The 21141-nt window shown below is 41.5% G+C and overlaps 1 protein-coding gene across 1 annotated transcript in view; it reads left to right on the top strand.

Moving 5' to 3' along the window:
* DNAH3 (dynein axonemal heavy chain 3) overlaps positions 1-21141 on the top strand; it is a 114309-nt gene that overhangs the window by 5107 nt on the left and 88061 nt on the right. Inside the window, exons 4-15 of the mRNA XM_075010225.1 lie at positions 1389-1514; positions 6837-7032; positions 7925-8104; positions 8921-9057; positions 9206-9311; positions 9752-9930; positions 11691-11875; positions 14586-14709; positions 15554-15707; positions 18511-18655; positions 19486-19697; positions 19968-20059. Of these exons, the coding sequence (XP_074866326.1) occupies positions 1389-1514; positions 6837-7032; positions 7925-8104; positions 8921-9057; positions 9206-9311; positions 9752-9930; positions 11691-11875; positions 14586-14709; positions 15554-15707; positions 18511-18655; positions 19486-19697; positions 19968-20059 (1836 nt within the window). The remainder of the gene's footprint in view (positions 1-1388; positions 1515-6836; positions 7033-7924; positions 8105-8920; positions 9058-9205; positions 9312-9751; positions 9931-11690; positions 11876-14585; positions 14710-15553; positions 15708-18510; positions 18656-19485; positions 19698-19967; positions 20060-21141) is intronic.

The following is a 21141-nucleotide window of genomic DNA, read 5'->3' as shown; positions in this document are numbered from 1 at the left end:
TACCCTCATGGACCCCAGGTGGGGAACCACTGTGCTAGATCAGTAAGAGCTAGTATGGACATGTCTATGCAGCTGAAAATTATCCCTTCCAATACCAGTGTAAACATACCTTTAAGTGACAAGAAAAGATCAGTCACTATGACAGAACATGCAACCCTTAACTTAGAACTCCCAGTCAAAATTTTCAAGGGTGACTATTTTGGATTCTTCAGTTTTGGGGATTTCAATGTGATACCTGACCAGGGCCTTATTTGCAGAGAGTGGGTGTTCTGCTCTTCTGAAAATCAGACCCCTTTAACAAAATCACTGGCAAAATCACTAGCCACTTTTGAAAATCATGGGGTCCCTTGTGTTATGTCAGCTCTGTGTACAGTCATACCCTGAGATATACCCATTCGGGTTATGAGAATTCAAGTTTACAAGGAATTTGATTTAAAACCCCTACCTCGTCTTACGAGGCATTTTCTTGAATTTACAAGGACCAATTTCAATTTCGTGCGCCTCAGCGGGAGAAAAGCTGCGGCTCCAAGCAGCAGCTGCCTGCAGCTGCATCCCACCTGGCGCGTCTCTCCGCAGCGCCTGGTGGCAGTTTCCTGGAGCCCTGTGGCTGCTCTGGGTCTCTGCCTCGGCTCTGCAGCAGCGGCGTGCCCCAGCCCAGCCGTTAGCCGTGGTCTCCCAGGTGCTCCCACGAGACGTGGCTGCTGGGCGCGCAGCCCATCCTGGCCCCACCCCTGCCGCTCGCTCCCTGGGTGGCTACGGGGCCACTGCTGACCGCCCTGTGCAGCTATGCCTCGGGCACCGCCTGTGGCGTTCCTTTGCATTTAGCGCCTCAGCTGCTGCTGGCGGGGCCTCTCCATTGTGCAGCCCTGCACGAGCGAGGCATCTCCCCTGGCCAACTGGGAGCCTCCTGTGCCTGCCTAGCTCCCCGCGCGGCCAGCCCCTGACACTGCCCCCTCCCCAGTTAACCTAAGCTGCGCTCAGGCCGGGCTGCCTCCCCGTGCCTTCCCGTGCCCTGCTCTGCCCTGCCCACCCCCTTGCACTGGCCCCGCTTCTACAGCTGCGGGCAGCTACCCGGCTTTGCGCCCCGCTCCCAGGCACTCTTTGATTTCCGTTCCCCTGTCTCTGCAGATAAACAGACATATTGTAAAAAAGCTATCATGCTATGAAAAGGGCAAATATGGAAGGGAATTCACTCAGCCCTGAAAGTTTGCTGATAGCAAAAGTGCATTAGAAACATGCAGGGCAACTTGGGAAAGAAACAGGTTGCATCAGCGAAAAAGAGTATTTGCATTTTTAACTATTTGTAAAAGCTTCCTGGTTTTATTCCATTAATTTTACTTTAAATTAAATTCATCATGGATAACTGAGTTATGTTTTATTTTCCATAGGTTTAGTGACCTAAGGTTTGTTCGTACAAAAGAAATGCTGTCAGGTGACCTGCCATTGCTGCCCAATGAATTTGAAGATTTAGTTCAAAGACATTGTATGGAAGCACATGACATTCTTCAGAACAAGTCAGTATTGTATAATAGATTACCAAATGAATAGAATATCCTTAGAGTAGATATGTACAGGTAATTGCAATGTGGGAACCCACAGAAATGTGCACCTCCGTTTGTTCCTACAAAACTCAGTGTTTGCATGTGCAATTACACAGGTTGAACTTCTCTCATCCAGCACCCTTGCAACCTGACCTGTGCCAGCCAAGAGAAATGGGAGGTAAATATTGTCTAACACATTACCAACACTTCCACTACTCATTGGGCTCTTTGCATTTAGGGGTAAATTACAGCTAAATAACAGCACAGAACACCAAGAGCCAGGACTGGTGGCTGTAAACAAATGTTATGGGACCATAGGAAACTTGACCACACCGATGGTACGTGACTGGCTAACTAAAACCATGCTAGATTATGGATGTTGCCGGGTGAGAGTATACTGGATTAGACAAATTCAACCTACATTAATGCTAAGTATTATCAGTGACCCATATCCTTCTGCCTTCATGAAAGCAATATTGTGATTTTTTTAAAAGAAATGAAACACCTCAGGAAAGGTATGGTAATTTTGCTAAACTAAGGATTACATTATGCTAAAGTAAGCACTATAATTAGTATTATATTATTATCACTAGCTTCATTTAGAAAAGAAATAGTTCAATGCATAATTTACTGGGGTTTTACCTATGCAAAGTGTGTGCACATATGCTTGCAACTGTGCTCACATTTGAAACATGACCCTCAAATCCAAAATGAAGCCTTGTACCTTATGATATTTATTAGTTTTGATACTAGCAGTATTTACAAATCAATACTGTTTTTGATGATAATCCTAAAATAAACTCAACAGGCCAAATTGCGTAGCTCTGTGAGGAAGCACAGCAGAATTTTGTCCTGCACTACTAATGTGCAATTTTTGGAGTATAATATATAAATTACTATGAGATTTACCTGGTATTGCTCGGGTCCTTAACTCAATTAAATTTTTGGAAAATAGAAAGAAAATGTACATGCTTGTGTAAACGATTGTATTTTTCAAAAATAGGGTAATTTTATGAAATTTATTTTTATTTTAGATTTCTAAAAACCGGGATTGTTAAAATTTTTCCATCTAATTTTTTTAGTAAATTTTTAAAAATGGAAATTCCATCATGTGTATTTTTTCTTCATCCCTATAAATGCTTATCATTTGCTGTTTTAATAAAAAAGGCCGATAGTCATTTTTGTTTCCAATAACATTCTTTTCTAGTTTTCAAACCTTAAGCATTGATTTAACTGTGCCAAAACAGAGCACTACTGCAAATCTCTGCATTTTATGTCTCTTCTGTGAGGCTTATTGAGAAGCTATCTTATTCCAGGTTCATCCTATTTTTCTGGCTCATCTAAGTTTAGTCTCTTTCAACATTCTCTCAGTTACGTCAGTTTTGAGGACTGTACATGATTTGGTGATTCTGTCTTCTTTTGTTTGGTTTTATGAGAAGCAATCCCATTCCAAGCACAGGCTATTTTCCTGGCTCAAGCATACCCTTACATTGCTATAAGTTATGATAAGCTGTGTACCAAATTTGATACACTATTCTTGATCGGACAGACAAACTAAAATAGATAGTAGATTTAATTTAATTTTAAAAGACAGTTGAAATTCTGGTCCCACGGCTTCCGAGGGGCCAGATTTCGCATACAATGTGAACGATACAGAATTTAGTTGCAGAATAATGATTTGCAGTTGCTATATAATGGTTCAGTCCTGGTCTCACTGAAATGAATCAATGAATGGCTTAACTCCCATTGACTTCGGTGGAGCTCCAGAGGTCCCTAAAGTGTTGATCCAAAGCCCATGTCACCAGTGGGATACTGCCAATGTGCTTCGGTGGGTTTTGAATGAGGCTCTGTGTCCTTAGCATCTGTTGTATGGAAAATGTTGAGACAGAACTGAGTCATTTATATTTCAGGCAAGTGACAGCGATTGGGTGGCAAGATTCCAAGGCCTGCCGACAGGGGGTGGGGGGGTGGGGAGAGAGGTAAAAGGGTCAGTTGCACCAGTGCCTCCTGATTCAAAAGAGTCCAGGGAGTGGTGGTGACCAAGAGCCTTAAATCACTGCTGGAATGCCACACCATGCTCTCTGGGTGGCTCTGAGGGTTATGGGGATCTGGCTTCCCCCACTTCGCCCCTTCTGCCTGAGGTCCCACTCCTTCCAGGAGCACAGAGCTGTCCACCTCCCAACTTTGCCTAGAGGCCCAGCAAGGGTGTCAGCTCCCCTGATGATGCCCATTAATTTTAAAATTGTAGTACCATATTTCACAAATTGACCAAAAGAAAGGAAGCCACCTGACTGATGAAAGTTTCCAAGCTTTAGGAATATGGGGCATCTCCATGGAATATATTAGCTACATCAGTCTCTCCTGGAGCTTTGCGTTCAGATTTTTTTTAAAGCAGGCTGATAATCTTATTTATCTCAGTCCTTTCAAAATGAGTTAAAGAAATAAATCTTGGAGGCCCTGGGGTCTTCAGGCATCCCCTCTGAAGTTCAGAACATTTTTTTTGAAAATCGTAGCATGAGCCTGAGCATTTGGCCTCACCTGTAAGAAGCTTTTGAAATCAGCAGGGCTTGGAATGGAGGCAGGAATAGATCTATGATTTTATTCTGATCACAGAGACATGTGACTGCAGATCTGGCTGTAAATAGAACAGAAATGTCCTTCTTTGACAACTGCTTATTTCTGTCTTCAGTGCTGTATAGTTCCTGTTTGAGTCCTGTCCTTTTAAAACCATTCACAAAATAGATATAGAGCACCTCAGGCTCAAGTTCTTAGTACCTACAAGTTTTAGAGCATTCAACTTTTTAAATTAATTTAAAATTATTATGGAGTGTGTCTGGGCAGATTTTTAAATCCAAGTTAAACTTGGATAACCCTGAAGAAGGTCTGAAGAAGTGGGTCTGTCCCACGAAAGCTCATGAGCTCATAATTCATTTCGTTAGTCTTTTAAGTGCTGGTTTCTTTTGTTAGAATACAGACTAACATGGCTATCTCTCTGTTGCTATTGGATGACCCTGATCACATCCACAGGACTACTAAATTCAGCACTGGTAAATCTCCAGAGCTAGCACTGCTCTTGAGCAGGTGCTTAGTTTTAATGGTATGTGCAGACCATAGAATTTGAATCAAGACCCTATGAGGCATTAGATGGATTTGAGTCTTGATACTTTTCATCAAACACTGGTGCAAATTCAGATGAAGACAGGCTCATCCTGCCTCTTCTTTCACACATTTTCTTCTCATTCTATCTGTCTCCGTGCTGGTGGTGCAACTAAAATCAGTTTCTTACAGGTATTGGCACAGGCTAAGGGGGCCACATGATCTCTCCACATGACCCTCTGTGATGGGTTGGGACCCCCTGGGATGCCAAATGAAGTGCTGAGAAACCACTAAGTCAGCCTATTCTGCCAGATTGGCCCCCCTTAAAGCCTGTACTGCTGAGCCAGACATTAAGTACTCCTTTAGTAAAGGACACAGGCGGGGTTGCACCCAGCTGCAGAAAATACACACACTTAACCATTGTTTACACCAGTGTTTCCTAAACTATGTTCTGTGGAACACTGGTGTTCTGTGAAAAACTTGCAGGTGTGCCGCAGCGGGGTAGCAACTAGCAATGACATACGACACTTGTATGTTTTCTGTCAATAAAACCAGATGCAATCTTACAACTTCATTGCTATGATACATGATTAAATTACTTCATTTTGTTTTTGCTGTTGCGGGGCGGGGGGGCAGTTTGTTGGCTTTTATTTTTTGTCTGACAACAATTTTTTGAAGAAAATTTTCATAGGTGTTCCACATAAAAAAAATATTGTTGGGTGTTCCGGGGTCTCAAAGGCTATGTCTACATTACAATGGTCTGGTGACAGAAGTCACTGCCAGCAGAGATCTTCTGACAAAACTTCGGTTGACGGACTGTGGCCACACCCAAAAGTGGATCGAAAAAAGATCCACTCTGTTGACAAAGAGTGGCTGGGCTGCCCAGCCCTCTCTTGACAGAATGGCTGACTGTGAGCACAGCAGACAGGGCTTCCCAGTGTCCCAGAAACCCTTTCTGTCAACAGAAGGCCCCCACCAGAGCAGCCACACGGCTTTTTTGTCGACAGATTCTGTTGAGAAGGGCCATCTGCCTCACGATGGAGAAGCAGAATGCTGTCAACAAAAGTTCAGAATAATTTTGTTGACCTACTGTCGACAAAACACATTTTGAGTGTGGACACTGTTTATGGAGTGCCCTGTCATGCTCTCCATGTGACTCCACCTCAGCCCCAGCCCAGAGCTGTCATTCTGTTCTCTTTCCTTCCCCATGATCCATTGGGGTGGAGGCTGGAGGTGGTACAGCAACTGGAGGAAAAGCTGGCTGTATTCTCCTTTCCCCACAGAACGGAACAGAACTCCCAGGCCAACTCCCTGCCCTTCCACAGAGCTCCATCTCCTCCATCTCTGTACAGCAGCATGTGGAGGACAGAGCTCCAGGGCTGGGTATTTGCTCCTTTCCCTGCTGAGAGTGGCAATGGGAAACTTCCAGCTGCCATACCCCGCCCAGAATCTCCCTGTTCTGCTGCAGAGTTACTGCGGTGCAGAAGCAGCCTGAAAAGAGGCAGCCCCTTGGAGGGGCTGGGGGCAGTACAGCATCTTTCTGGTGTGCCATAAAGCCTATAAATATTTTGCTGGTATAGAGTTTCATACTGCACCAACCTACTTGCACTTCTGCTTCCTTCCCCTTTCTTCTGTCTCTTTCATTTCTTATTTCCCTGTTTGTCTCCCTTTCAGACTGCCTCCTGCATTACTTTTCTACTGCAATCACTCGGTGTGTCCTCCCCTTCCATGACATGTGTCATGTCATAGACACCTGTATCAGCTCCACCACCTCTTATGCTCCAAGCGTAGGCCTATAGAATTGGTGTGAGGAACTATTTCACACGAGTTTTATGAGTTTAAATTTACTCTGGATACTCTAAAAATAACAGTATTTATAAAAATCTAGCTGAGGATTGAAAATGGTATTGCACCGAAAATTGTCCTTCTAGGCCACGCTATTTGGTGTTGTATTGATAGACTAAATAGTATCATTATACATTGCAGGCAGCACTATGAACCACCTCTAGAAGCATCCCCAACTCAAGCAATTATCATCTTCCAGGTTTTTGGTCTAACTTTGACCTTTAGTTAAAGATGAGTCTCTCTTACACAGCTGAGTTTTGCTGGTCTTTTGGGTAACCGCTTAGTGTAGGTTTCGTTACATATACATTAAGTCTATAAGGATTTAAAATGTTCTTTGCTTTTATTTTACTGTAGGTGGATCCCAGCTTGTGCATCCCTCTTTATTGATCAGAAAGAGATGTGGCTTCATTTGGCACCCCAAAGTGACTATGATTCCCCTAAGCAAATTGAAGAGTATTTTGCTTCTGTTGCAAATCTCATGTCATTACAGCTACGTGAGATGGTTATTAAATCTTTGGAAGACCTGCTGGCATTTTTTATGATGCACAAGGTATATGGAATGAAGAGAGTTGCTGCTGGTACTTTTCATTGTGATTCCTCCTTCTTTCCAAACTTATGGTCTAATTCTGTAAATCCTTGTTGATGTTCAAAAGGATTTCTTGTGTGATCAAGAGCTCTTTCCTTGGATAAGCATTTGCAAGGCCAGGATCATATTAACAAGTTTTAAAAGTTTTCAGCTATTGATGTAGTTTTACTGTTTAGATGGGCCCAGATCTAGCAAAGCACTTTAGCACATATTTATCTTTAAGCATGTACGTAGTTCCGCTAAAATAAAATGTGTGTAAGTGCTTTGATAAATCTGCCCCATAATGTCATGTGTTCAGGCAGTAACTACTTACTATATGTCATGTTATGATTCCAGCATATGAGGGCTTGTCATTTCTTCCCTTCAGTAGCATGGCTGTGTCAGTACAGAATTTGCTGTACTCAGCTACACAAAGCACTTGTAAATGCATAGATTTGTCTGGATTGCGGCAAACCACCACAGACACACATTGACAAAGTGTGTAGCTGTGCCTTGTGCCTGGTCCTGTAACTGGAAGACAGTGATCTGTGGTTTGTACGGCAGTAGCACCTAGATGGGGCCCCAAGACATTGTGTTAAGTGTTATGCAAACAATTGGAATACAAGCAAAATCATTACATCATTCAAAATCATTAAGGGATTGATATTGTGAAGTGATCAGGGCTCTATTTCCATTAAATCAGTGAGGGCTGAGGAAGCTCAATAGCTTGAAAGGTTAGGCCCCAGGTAAGGATGAAGATATTACTATAGCAGCATATTAAAAAGATTATGTGTGGGATTTTAAGTCATTTTAAAATAACTTTTGAATTGTGCACATGATAATTAGTTCAGTGTTTATTGATTTTTTTTTCCTTCAGGATGGGAATGACTTTGAAGAACCATATCAAGAAATGCAGTTCTTTGTCCCTCAAACACTAATAATCAAACTCAATGTCGAGGGACCCAAAATTGTGTTTCAGCCCCTTTGGAAAGATTGTTGGAATTTAATTTATCGCTGCTTTATGGAGATCCTGCAGAGTTCGGAGGGACTTTCGAAGGTACAGGGAGATGGACTGTATTGTGCAGAAAATGCGGCATAAGGAATGAAACCTCTAAGTCATCCTTCAGCAAATGTAGTGACAAGTGTAATATAAAAGTTCTAATATAGATGACAGGATTATGTATCAATAGATGAATAAGCCTTAGTGATTATAGCAGAGAACATAGGAAGGATTCCCACTCACATCCAAGCTGCTTTATTTCTTTGGTTTGCTATCACATACTGCTCACAAACAAGGAATGTGTTGACAAGTGAAAGCTACTCCAATGGGATAAATAATTATTGTCTCTGCTGTCTGCTAATTTTCTTACTATAACAGATTTTTCTACAAATATTTCAAGTGGAAACACTTTATTTTTCATGACAACTGGAAAAATGTAAATATCCTGATTGTTTTCCTATTTATTCCAGTCTGTTATATAAAAGTGTGGCCAATTTTTAAATACAGGCTCCATCAGAATCTTACACTTGAGTGCTGAAATCAGTGTTTAGGAATGTAAATTCTAGTTCCTAAAAGCATTTTGGATGCTTTTGAATAAGTGCTTGATTGTCTAAATATGTGATATTTGAACTTCAGTGGCCCAGCTAATAGTCAGTTTCTGAGTTTACTCCTGATTATGGTCCTGATTCAGCAAAGCATGAGAACATACTCTGACCTGAAGTGTGCATTTAATTGCTTTGCTGAAGCAGGGCCAGTGTAGCACTGCAGCATGCTGTTTCTGCCAGATGACTATATAGGTAGAAATCTACTGTTCTAGCGATGGTCTTGCTTTTCCTGTCATATGCTGTATTTCGGTCCTGGGGTTCCTTCTAGGTAGAAATGCAACTCTTTCCAGAATTAAGAAAAGATGACTCCACTCTTCGGACAGTGAAAGTGGGTGAACCTTTGGTTTCAGAATACGTGAACAAAACTGCCAAGATATTTGACTGCAACCTGGTTGGTCCACAGAAGTAAGTTTTGGCTTTTAACTTAGATGCTTATCTGGATCCACGAGCTTGTAAAACAGTGTCACTACTATTTTTGCATGTTTACTGCCTATTGCCGTGAAGCCTAACTTCGGGATACTGTGTTTGTGTTTTATGTTCTTCTGTGTTTAAGGTACTTAAATGTGTACAAGAAATACGATGATCTTTTGAACAACAGTGCAGAACAAGACGTTACTGATTTTTTGAAGGAAAGCAATTCTCTAGATGCTTTCACTAAGGTAACATACAGGGAGCAGGGACAATTTACATTCCCCTTTGCCCATAGGTCACTTATGCTGGGGAGGGCAGAGCTATGTTCCATACAAAGTCTTACTGAAAGAGGCTGCCCAGAATGTGTGCTGAATCAGCATATCTTCTCCATCCATTCCCCTCTGCTTAGTCAACGTCACCCACTTTCCATGCTGCTCCTGCTGGGTTGGGGCCCTGGCTGAGTGCAATGTTTGCAGGCAACTTGTACCAGGACATCCAGGTGGAGGTTTTACTGCTGGGGACTTTCTGCTGGGTTCTGGGGTTGGGAATGATTTGAGCCCTAAATGGGAAAACATGGATTGCTTTGTATTTCCCTAGTGTCTCACAGATCATTTTTTTGCCCTCCTGTAGCATTTCCCTTCTATAGAGCATAAAGAAACTAAAAGGATTCTTCTTTTTCCTTTTATAGAAGATTGACAATTTAACAAAACTGAAAAAGGAAATAGCCTCAATGCATGTCACTGTCCCCCTTGCCATGTTCTGCCTGGATGCTTTAAAGCTGAATGAGGAGCTTTGCAGTCGGGCCCAAAAACTTAAAAATAGGCTGATTGAATTTGAAGTGAATGAAAACAGGGAGTTAAATATGAGGTACATATATGCGAGAATGTATGGCTATCGCTACATTTGTGGGTTGATTCTGTATATCCTGAGAGAAATTTTATTCATTTACTGGATTTTTATAGTGCTAAACAGGTATATCCATATGCTTCTGTAAATTAATGCAGCATTTCACTGGTTTGCAAGTATTCCATGTTGTGTGTACAAAGTTGACCTGAAATGTTCAGTAACAAATACTTTTTTAAAAAAGTTCCTGAATTAGGTTTATCTGGACAGACCTAAAAATCACAATGAAAAATATAAGGCAATTGTTTCCTTTTTTCTTGACTTGCTGGGAGTTAAGTTGAGGGTTCTGTCTTTTTCCTGCAAGAATCAATGCCTACCTAGAGCAGAATAAAGACCAAAACTCCCTGATCTGCATATCAAGATGTCTCTGACTTTCGCAAGAAAAACATAAGCCCTGAACTCCAATAAAAAAAGTTTACAATGAATTTAGCTTTAATCTACTGAAAGAAATCCCTTTTCTCCTGAGAAATACGGATAATAGTTTCAGAGGAGTAGCCATGTTAGTCTGTAGCTTCACAAATAACAAGCAGTCCTGTGGCACCTTAGAGACCAACCAAGTTATTAGGTCACAAGCTTTTGTGAATAAAACCTACTTCTGTTTTACCCACAAAAGCCAATGCCCTGATAAATTTTTTAGTCTCTATGGTGCCACAGGACTGCTTGTTAAATATGGATGGTTACTCTTGGAATTGGATTGTGCTTAAGGTGTCTGTAATACTGTGCATATATGGATAACGGAAGCGCTTAGTCCAAATCTGAAACAAGAAAACACATTTCTGGGAAGTGATACATAATGGGTGTCTTCTTTGCTCGTGTAGTTTTCCCATGTTTGTCCATGTTTATATTTGGTGGGTTGGTGGGTAGTTTAACGATCTCTAGGTAGGTATTATCTTTTTGCCTAAATATTGTGTAGGGTGCTTACTTCTATAGATGTCAGGAGAGCAAGTTAGCTGCTGATTTCTGCACTTATGGATGCCTCTCTTTGTAAGAATTCAGCTCTTGAAACAGAACATTGTAAGGACTTGTCTACACTTGCAAGTTTTCTTGAGGAAAAGTTCCTTTTGTTGACAAAATTTCATAAGTTTTCACACTGCAGTGCTACTTTTGTCATGGAAAACAGCTGTTTTCGTGAACAAAAAACTTTTCAGCTCCAGAAGGGATTTTGTTTTTTTCCCCTCCCTGTGCTCTTGACATACACAAAGCATAGCTACCTCAAGGCATTTTGTCACTGATTGTGGTTTTCAGGAAGTGACCCACAATTCCCAAGCATCTGCTCTAGTCAGAAGTTTGAACTTCTCTGCCTTGCAGCCAGCTGGCCAGCCACCTGCCCTGCCCCCTTGCAAGCACCACAAAATTTAAATCCCATTTCTTGTAGTGTGAGCACCTGGGCCACCCACGTCCCCCAGATCCCATTGGTTGGCTCAGCATGCAGTTGTGTCATGTCATCTTCCCGGGTTCCATGCCTGGTCATTGTACCAACCACTCTTCCTCTGGAACAGAAAGTGGGGGCTGGCATAAGAAGTTTGCTCACTGCATTCCACTCATATTTTTATACATCCTTGAAAGAGTGAGAGGATGATGCAATTGAATGCCCTTAATCAGAATATCATGTTTGCAAGAGACATTAGTATCCTTTGACATGCAACCTGCATTAATGAGATTCTGCACCGCTCTTCATTAATAATAATATTTATATTTATTGCCTGTTTTCTTTTTTGTTGTAGCATTTGCAATCAATACAACATAATTGCAGATAAAGTCAGTGAGGTGCCTGTGAACACTGAAGAGCTGGTGGAGCTTACAGCATACTTGAAGAAAGCCAGTGAAGTTACCGTTTTTAAGCTGAGGCGTGAGATCTCTGAAGCAGCCTACAGGCTAGAATTCTTGATGGATTATGCTGATCTGTCTTGTAAGTTTAAAAATATGGTATATAAGTGTCCACAGTGAAAACATATATGGCTATGTCTGTGTATATATACATCACACACATGCACCAGCATAAAATTAGAGCTTTTCTTTATTATTTATCAAAGGAAGCTGGATAAACCGGATAACTTCTACTGTGCAAATGAAAAGTTCCAAGAACAAGGCAAATGGCAAGAGCAAAGGGTGCTCTAGAGCAGGGACCCCCAACCTATAGGTTATGACCCAAACATGGGCTGTGATTGGATTTCATAAGAGTCACATGCTGGGCGGCTCCAAGACACATGTGGCTCTTAAAAGAGCCATCTGCAGCTGCTTAGCCACCTCCCAATTCCTCCTTGGCTCTCAGTCCCTGCCCTGTGATACTGAAATGTAACTCAGTTGAATTGGTTTAACAGCTTGCAGGAGGGAACACCCCCCCAGCACCAATTAAAATGAGTCCCATTTAAGTGCTGCAGGACAGGGAACTGCCCGCGCTGCTGCTGGGGAAGGGAGTAGGAAGGCTGACGGGAGTCAGGTAGAGAAGGAGGCAGCCCAGCAAAAGAGCAGTGGGGGACAGCAGCAGCAACAGCAACAGCAGCAGCAGCACAGAACTCCCGTGTGAGGTAGGTTGGGGGTGGGGTGGCTGAGAGAGGTTTCAGCCTGGGGACAGGGGGCAAGGAGGACTGAGAACCTGCCGGGGCTGTGTGCCCCAGCCAGCTCCCAGCTGTGGGGCTGCAGAGGTTCCCCCAGCACTCCGACCAGGGCTCCATGCCCCAACCGGCTCCCAGCTGCAGGGCTGCCTGGGTGCCCTCTTAGAATACATATTAATTATTTTATTTACTTTTAACAATATAAATTATACATGTATGTTGCACGGGCAGATCCAGATGAAATTTTCATGGGATATAAAAATGTTCAAGGGGGGCGTAAAACAGAATCAAGATTTATTTAAAAAAAAGTCCCAGGGGAGAACCACCCCACCGCCCTCCTTCCACCTGCCCCCATTTTGAATTGCCTTGGGTCACGAAGTTTTACTGAATTTCCAAAATGGGTCCCCGTCTCGAAAAGGCTGGGAACCGCTGCTCTCGAGAGAAAAGATGTGCAAATGCAGGAAGACTCCCCTCCTGCCAACCTGCCCACACTGTCTTCCTTCTCTGTGATCTCTCTCTGAAAGATCTATGAACCAAGAACTCTTTCAGAGAATTTTTGTATGTACAGTGGTTCCTGACACTCTTCACCACTGTGCTGGGAAAGTTGGTAGCCTGCTGTGATATTTATCAAAGCTATATCTGTTAGTTTAATAAATTTGCTGCAAGGGTTTTCATGGTGATCGGAAAACAGTGTAGAAATGAAAATCCGTGAGCATCCAAGGGCTTGTCTATGCTTGGACACTTAGGCTGCATGTACACTAGCAAGTTCTTTTGAAAGATTTTTCGAAAGAAGGGGGCTCTTTCGAAAGATCTCACAGAGTGTCTACACACAAAAAGTGTTCTTTCAACAGTAGATTGAAAAAAAGTGGCACTCCTTTTGAAATTGGTCTTCCTTTCCCGTTTCAGGAGGAGGGCCCCTTTTGACAGTTTCTTCGAAAAAAAAATGTGTGTAGACACTCTGAAGGCCTTTTTTTCGAAAGAGCAGTCCTCATGGGGCCTGATTTTTTGATCCATGGCCCATTCTTTCAAAAGTGCATGGGGCTGCGTAGGTGTTCTCTTTTGAAAGAGCAGATTGCTCTTTGATCCACTTTTTTTTTGTGTGGATGCACTCTTTTGAAAGAAGTTCTGGAGTATAGACATAGCTTTATTGAAATAGTTTTTCCTGAAATAATTGTTTCAATACAAGTTTACATGTGGACTCTCTTATTCAAGGATAAGAATCTCTCTCTCTGACTTAGCTTATTTGTCTTAACTAAATTATATTGAATAGCTGTAGCAAAATTGTTTTTGGGGTAGAAACATTTACAAAGATGACCTATGCTCCACTCACAGTACAAATAATAATAATAATAATAATTTGGTCATGTAATCAAGGCTTTGTGCTGATAATGCAATATTTCTGATCAGATGCCAGTATTTTGTTTAAGGAAACAAAGTAATAGCCATGTCCATATCTGGGGCATTCAAAAGTATCTGTGAGAGATATGTGTCCTTGAACTTCCCAGGTGACATCTTTTAACGGACCCTCCTAACTCATCTTTTACACAAGGAAATACATAAAGAAAAATCTTTTACTCAGGAAAAATTTCCAGTGGAGGGTTGAATACAAATTGAGTAGCACTGGCTCACGTTTTGATGACACTGGCTTTGTTTTTGTTTTGCCATATTTGAATTTCATCCCTTTTACATTACGTGTCTCATTTTGGAATGTAGAAGAGCAAATTGGGGTGGCACCAGCATAAATTAAGATGGAAACAGACTCACAGTTTCTCAACCAACTACAAGAGTTTTATCTGAGGATATGCTGGGCCTGCATCTGAGATCAGCTTAGTCTGCCATTTTAGTCCCATAAAATGACAAGTGAAAACAATTGCTAATGCAAAATGATATCACAGATTATTCATGCTTGTAACATTACACACACACACACACGGATGCCACTTGTTTAAAGATATGTCACTTTTTGATAAATGTAGCCAGAACTGTTCTGCTTATTTCATGATGACTACTTTGTACATCACTGCTGGAAGGATAATTTTCTAAATGTTTTCTTTTTAATTGCAGCCGAGGACATAAAGCTGAATAGTTCTGTTTTCCACTGGCCAGACCAGATTGAGATCATTTTTGAAAAGAGCAGAGTGCAATTGTTTAGCAGGAGGGAGCATGCAGAAGTTTCTCTGGCTAAAAGGTATACTATTAAAAGAGGACATTCCCTCAAGATCGGATTCAGAGTTTAAAAGAAAAGAATAGGCTGGGAGCTAACAAAAAGGGAGGTACTGGCAAGTCAATGGAACTGCCAGTGGGAGAAATCTGTCGTCTTGTACTGAAACCATGTTTCAGAAAATATCACTAAGCAAACTGGGCTAGGTTTTTCCTTGTCCCTGAATAAGTGTAAAGGATAGAAAGGCTTAGATTTTCATAATTGCATCCTATTATTCCTAATTACACCCTCTTATACTATGCTAAAATCTTAAATTCTCTCCTTATTGTTGATCATTGGCCTCCTAAACCCAGGGTTGTGAGTTCAATCCTTGAGGGGGCCAGTTAGGGATCTGAGGCAAATAGATTAAAAAAAACAAAACAAAAGAGGGATGTGCTTGGTCCTGCCACGAGGGCAGGGGACTGGACTCGATGACCTCCAGAGGTCCCTTCCTGTTCTATGGGATGTGATGTGTTTGTACCTTTCAACCTCTCTACATGGTTAGTAAAAAGCAGTAAGGACTAGTTGACTGAGCATAAGACTATGTTTCAAAAACTCCTCCATTCTAATCCTGTATCTACCTCTAATTTGCTTCATGAATATGGACAAATTAATTAACTTTTGTGTCTCAGTTTCCTCATCAGTCAAATGGAAGCTTCCTTGGGCTTTTGTAAGGATTAATTAATTAACTTATGTAGGCTTGCAGGGGCATCTTTACTTACAAATCCTAAATTTTGACGTTAGATTTCACTTGATAATGCCCTTTGTAATTAAAAAATGACCAGAAATCAGAAAAATGGAACATTACTGAGCTGTCTTTGACTCTAATTAGGTGCTCTCAATTTGAGGTATTACTTGAAAGTTATTTTAAAGAAGTAGAAAGTTACAGAAAACGGGATGTCATGACCATGGAGGAAATGAAGAATAATGTTGAGAAATTTAATGAGTTGGATAAGAACCTGGATAATGCACTAGTGGAATTTGAGGCAAGTACTTATCACCTGTCTTAAATGAAAAGCTTTGTGTGTTAGATAAAATAGACGCTTAGGTTCATATCCTATTTTTTCACAGTTAAAAACACTTATCTTGGAGCCGGCTTTAAATGATTTTCCCAAGTTCTCAGACATCTATCACCAGTGTCCTGCCATTTCCATTAGTGGTACAATTTATTAGAGCTGGGTTTGAAACACTGGGTATTCTTGAAAAAAATTCTTCAGAAATTGATTTATTTTGGGGGTTTTTGGTTAAAATTTTGAATTTTAAAATTTTTCTATACCTACATTGTCCTCTCTGCTCACAAATCTGGGTCAAAGAAAGGGTTTACTACAAATTTAGGAATAGGATGAGAAATGTGCACAGGTGGCTCTTGTCTCTAATCATGGCTTCTAAAGCCTGATCTGTGGTTGGAGAAGTGTGGTCCCTTAGGAGCTAAATTTTTATTTATTTTATTTTTATCTCTTTTTGGAAGTTGGCTGCAGGCAGTACCATGTGCTATGTTAGAGGATCAGATTAGAGGACGTGCTGGGGACGAGTATATCTGGATAGTCTAGTCATTTTACTAAGCATCTAGTTTATTGTGCGAGCTGAGGTAAATCCCATATCTTTTCTGACTGATTCTGACTGGTACTTAGCACCTTCCTCATATGCCCCCTGTTATATGACAGGGTTTCTGGGCACAGCTAGAGAAATCAATCCAGGGCACCTTTGCTTAAAATCCAGGCTACTTACAGCTCTAGGCTGGGATTTCCTTCTCACTGAGGCAAATCCAATCAGCTACAGAAGTACCTCTGCTAGTCCCCTGGCCAGCCAGAAGCCACACAAGCAAACCCACAGACTTCCCAGCTACTATACCAGCCCAGACCAAGAACCCAAACTTTGATGAGAGGTTGTTAAACCTGTTTCACCAACTCCACACAGATTCTTCCAGGCCTCGAAGGGTCCAGCCACAGTTTGCAATCAATATGTACTTGGATCTTACTCAAATCACCATGCAAAAGCCCAAATCTTTCAGATCTAAATATCCAAAGGTTTATTAACACAAAAAAGAAATATCAGGGTTAGAGAGAAAATTTGTTAAAGCAATACTTTACGAACATCAATTACAATTATTGAAGCAGGCCAGCAATGTTATTTGCTGATTCTTGAAAGTCTCTGAAAGTCCATTTCAGGTTACATAGTTTTAGTTACTGGAGAATTGTAGATCCAGCCTGCTGGGGTCAACATGCTGGAACATGGACCCTTGGAGACAGATACAGAACAAAAAAATCCAGTCCAAGATGGACGGTGTACTGTCTACCTCATGGCTCTCTCGTGTCCACGGGCAAAACCATTTCTTCTTTCTATCGTCTCTTGAGGGTCTGCCCCACCTAACCCAGGGGGGCTGTTGTGGCAAACTGCCATTGGGCACTGGTTTTGCTAGCACACCCCAATCATTTACGGGGCAGGTGGAAATCATGTCTGGGCATCCAATTTCAATTCCTTTGCTCTGACCAGGTCACCTGGCCAGTGGGCTGCATTCCATTGACTAGTCCCAAGCACCTGGGATGTGGATTTGAGGTCTGAGAACCTGGTTTCCACCCCATTGCTTAGCCCAATAGCCTTGCTGGGGCTGAGATCACACCTCCTATTATGAATCTTAGCACTGAAACACTTTCCAACACAGCTACAGAGCTAAAATGTATAACTTTACCTACCAACATGATACAGACAGAAAAATAGCATACATAGATTCAGGACATCCTCAGCTTTCATCGGATAGCTCACATGGCCCCCAGCACAATATTTAGGGCCAGTAGATACAGTGGAGACATAAATTGACTTCCATATCCAATATAAAAATCCAGTCACATGACACCCCCACCCTTGGGCCTGCCCCCAGGTAGTGCAGAGCTACTCTGTCCCCTAGTCACCCTCCCTTACTGAGCCACTTTTCTGGCTGGGTTCAGTGAAGCTCCTGCAGTCAGGCTCTCTGGACCTCAGTGCTAAGTGCATCCTTAGGGCTTAATCCCCTCCTGCCTGAGCAGTCACTAGAGGACAGGAGGTGGCAGGGTTATGTCCGTGGCCAGCAGCAGCTGGGAGGTGTTTGCTGCCTTTCTGCACTGTGCTGGAAGGAAGGGACAAACTGCTTCCAGCCACAGGGGAGCAGGGAGGTGGGAGAGAAGATATGACCTCTGGAAGAACATGGGCCAGTTCATCCCCATCCTCACTCAAACCCCACTCTGACAGGAGGCAGCTCCCATCCCTTCCCTCTTACACAGTGTTAAAAGGCTGCTTCTTGCCACGTTCTGTTGTGAATCCCTAAACGAACATGGAGGTGGGGAGCTCTGTGTGTCCTCCACCTGTTGCCTTGGGAAGACCAAGTGCCACGTATCAAGAGAGGCGGGTTCATCCCAGTGGCCCAGCCAGGTGTGGAGGGAGGAGAGGACTGCGCAGAGAGGGTGTGGTCAGGTTGTTCAGTCACCCCAATCCCCATGTGCAAGAGGTGTGCGGGAATGTGTGTTCACCTCTCCTTGTGCAAACTTTAAAGATAAGAAGGTAAATAAAAAGAATCCGATTAGGCAGTATTTATTTGTAAGTCAGCTTGAGGTTAATTTGAATATTTGTTCAGTACTGTATAATTCTGACTGATTGCCATTGAACTTGCTTCGTATTCAACATAGGGAGATACAGGCACCCTACTAATATGTATCTGTAGTAGTCTAAATACTTTCCTGTTGAAAAATGTTGCCCAGTTCCATAATAGAATTCTCAGATAACAATTGGACTTCTTAATGGATTGTTTTCTTAAAGGCTATTAATAGAGAAGAGGAGTTACTGGAACGGGAGAAGAGTCAGTTTCCTCAATTGCAAACTGTAATTGTAAATAAACAACCCTTTGAACAACTTTGGGTCACAGCTTACAATTTCCATACCAAGTCTGAGGAATGGATGAATGGTAAGGACAAAAGCTGGGTACAGTATTTGTTACAAAAAGTTTATATAATGAAATTTACCATTTTCAAACTTCTGTAGAAATACAGACAGTGATGTGTAAAGAAGTAGCTGGTATCAAAACCTCAAGTTCCTGAGACTCAATCTGTTTGTGAAATTGATTTGCTGTGTGACCTAGGACAAGTCACTCAATTGCTTTGTATCTCTGTATGGCTGTGTCTACACTTACTAAAATCTTCAAAATCGCCATGTTAATGGCCAAATCGAAGAATACTAATGAGGTGCTGAAATGCATATTCAGTACCTCATAGCACATCGCCGGCCATGGCACTTCAAAAGCTGATAGGAATAAGGATTTCGACGTTTGCAAGGTCCTTTCGAAAAGGAGCCCTGTGTAGATGAGCCACGGGCAAGCAAACCATGGCACTTTTCGAAGTGCCGCAGCCAGCAGTGTGCTAATGAGGTGCTGAATATGCATTTCAGCACCTTATTAGTAGTCTTTGATTTGGCCATTAGCATGGCCATTTCAAAGTTTTTAGTAAGTGTAGAGGTAGCCTATCTGTCTATAAGATCAGGTCACTGTTAGTATCTTATGGAGCTTGTGTGGATGTTGCAGATATTAATTAGTGGCTTTTCAGCAAATATTCTGAAGAGGTAAAGTACTGGATATAAGTACTAAGTATAACAATGGTGTTATTTTAAAGGAATTTTGGGGAATTCAACTTGTTTGTGCATTCTCCTTAAATGAAGTTGGTAACAAATGCCTATAAAAGAATCTTTTTAGTAGTAACCTGGCACCGAGATCTAGTTTCTCTTTTCTAATTATATATGCAGGATCTATTCTGGAAATGAATTCTGAAGAAATTACTGAAGAAATTGGAAATATGTGGAGGACAATGTATAAATTAACAAAGACTTTTGCAGATCTCCCTGCACCTAAACGCGTAGCAGAAAATGTGAAATTTAAACTTGACAAGTTTAAGCAGCATCTTCCCATCCTGTCTATTGCCTGCAATCGTGGAATGAAGGACAGACATTGGCAACAGGTGCCATAGAAATATATTTTAAACAAAGAAAACAGTCTACCGTAGTATGAAATTCAGTCAAAATTTACCATATGGTGGGCCAGTATTGAAATCCTTGAGGGTGCAGGCAAAACTCCCTACAACAAAATGGGAGTTTGGCCTGTGGGTAAAACTGCGAGACTGGGGAAAAGTATGATTGCATTTCTTTGATTTTTATTTCTTCCCTGCTACATGATAAATCTGCTTACAAATTTACATGATGATTGAGCTTATTTTTTCACTTATTTTCAGATCAGTGAAATAGTAGGATATGAAATAAGACCTGACGAAAGTACTTGCCTTCTAAACATGTTGGAATATGGATTGTCAAAGTACATTGACAAGTAAGAAATACATCCTAAATCTAATTTCTTATAAGTAATCAATTTATTTTATATGCTTTCATAATCAGATTCCAAATGCTAATGAATTTAGGCTTATTCAATTTTTTATGACTATTAAGGCCTTTCAAATTTTAACTGCTTAACTTTATTCATTAAGGACAGCATTTTAAAAAGTGTCCGAGGGAGACAGGCCCTGTGGAAAAGCAGTGAAACTTGTGTACTTAAATTACTTAAGTACTTCACAAAACGCTGCTCTAAATTTCTACAAAGCTGTAATTTTCTACCTGGTAGCAACATTATACCATAGTGATTATTTGCAATAATTTGATTAGTTTGCAAATGTGAATTAAAAATCCATGAAGTATATGCATATGTGCTGTGGGGAAATAGTGGATGGAGTTGTTCTGGAGTGATCAGAAAAATTCTAAACTATGAGTATGTCTATACTGACCTGGAGGTAGACCTGGTCAGAGTCAAACTTCTGGGTTCAACTTCGTGCACCTCTTGGGGGTGCATGAAATCAAACTATCAGGGCTCAACAGTTGTCACCTGTACTCCTCATTATTGCAAGGAGTATGTGAGGTTGTGGAAGAAACTCCCTCTGTGAGGACAGCCAGATAAGTTGATCCTACATACGTTGATTCCAGCTATGCAATTGTAGCTGGAATTGTATATCATGGATCGACTTTCAGGTCTAGTGTAGACCTGGCCTATATGAGTTAATTATGAAGGTAGTTACCAAGAAGAGACACTAAAAATTCATCACACCATCATGTGCTTACCTGGGCCACATATTTTACAATAAAACTATTTTAGACAGTTTTAAAACATATTTTGATCCTATTTTTCTCACATACAATAGCTCTATCTCTGAAGTCAGGCTCCTTGCTATCCAATGTCTATCCTTCGGAATGATGGGTCTGTTTTCTAGAATGATAAGACTGCAGTTACCAAACTTGGGCACACACTTAACTTAGATTGAAGGTTCTTTGGGAAGGAACTGTCTTTTTGTTCTGTGTTTGTATGGCACCTAGCACAATGGAAGCCTGGTATTTAGGCAGTACCGTGATATGATAAATTAG

Source organism: Carettochelys insculpta, chromosome 16 (assembly GCF_033958435.1).
Source record: "Carettochelys insculpta isolate YL-2023 chromosome 16, ASM3395843v1, whole genome shotgun sequence".
NCBI classification, from domain to species: Eukaryota; Metazoa; Chordata; order Testudines; family Carettochelyidae; genus Carettochelys; species Carettochelys insculpta.
The sequence above is the reverse complement of the archived record's forward strand: the minus strand, read 5'-3'. Positions and strand labels throughout refer to the sequence as shown.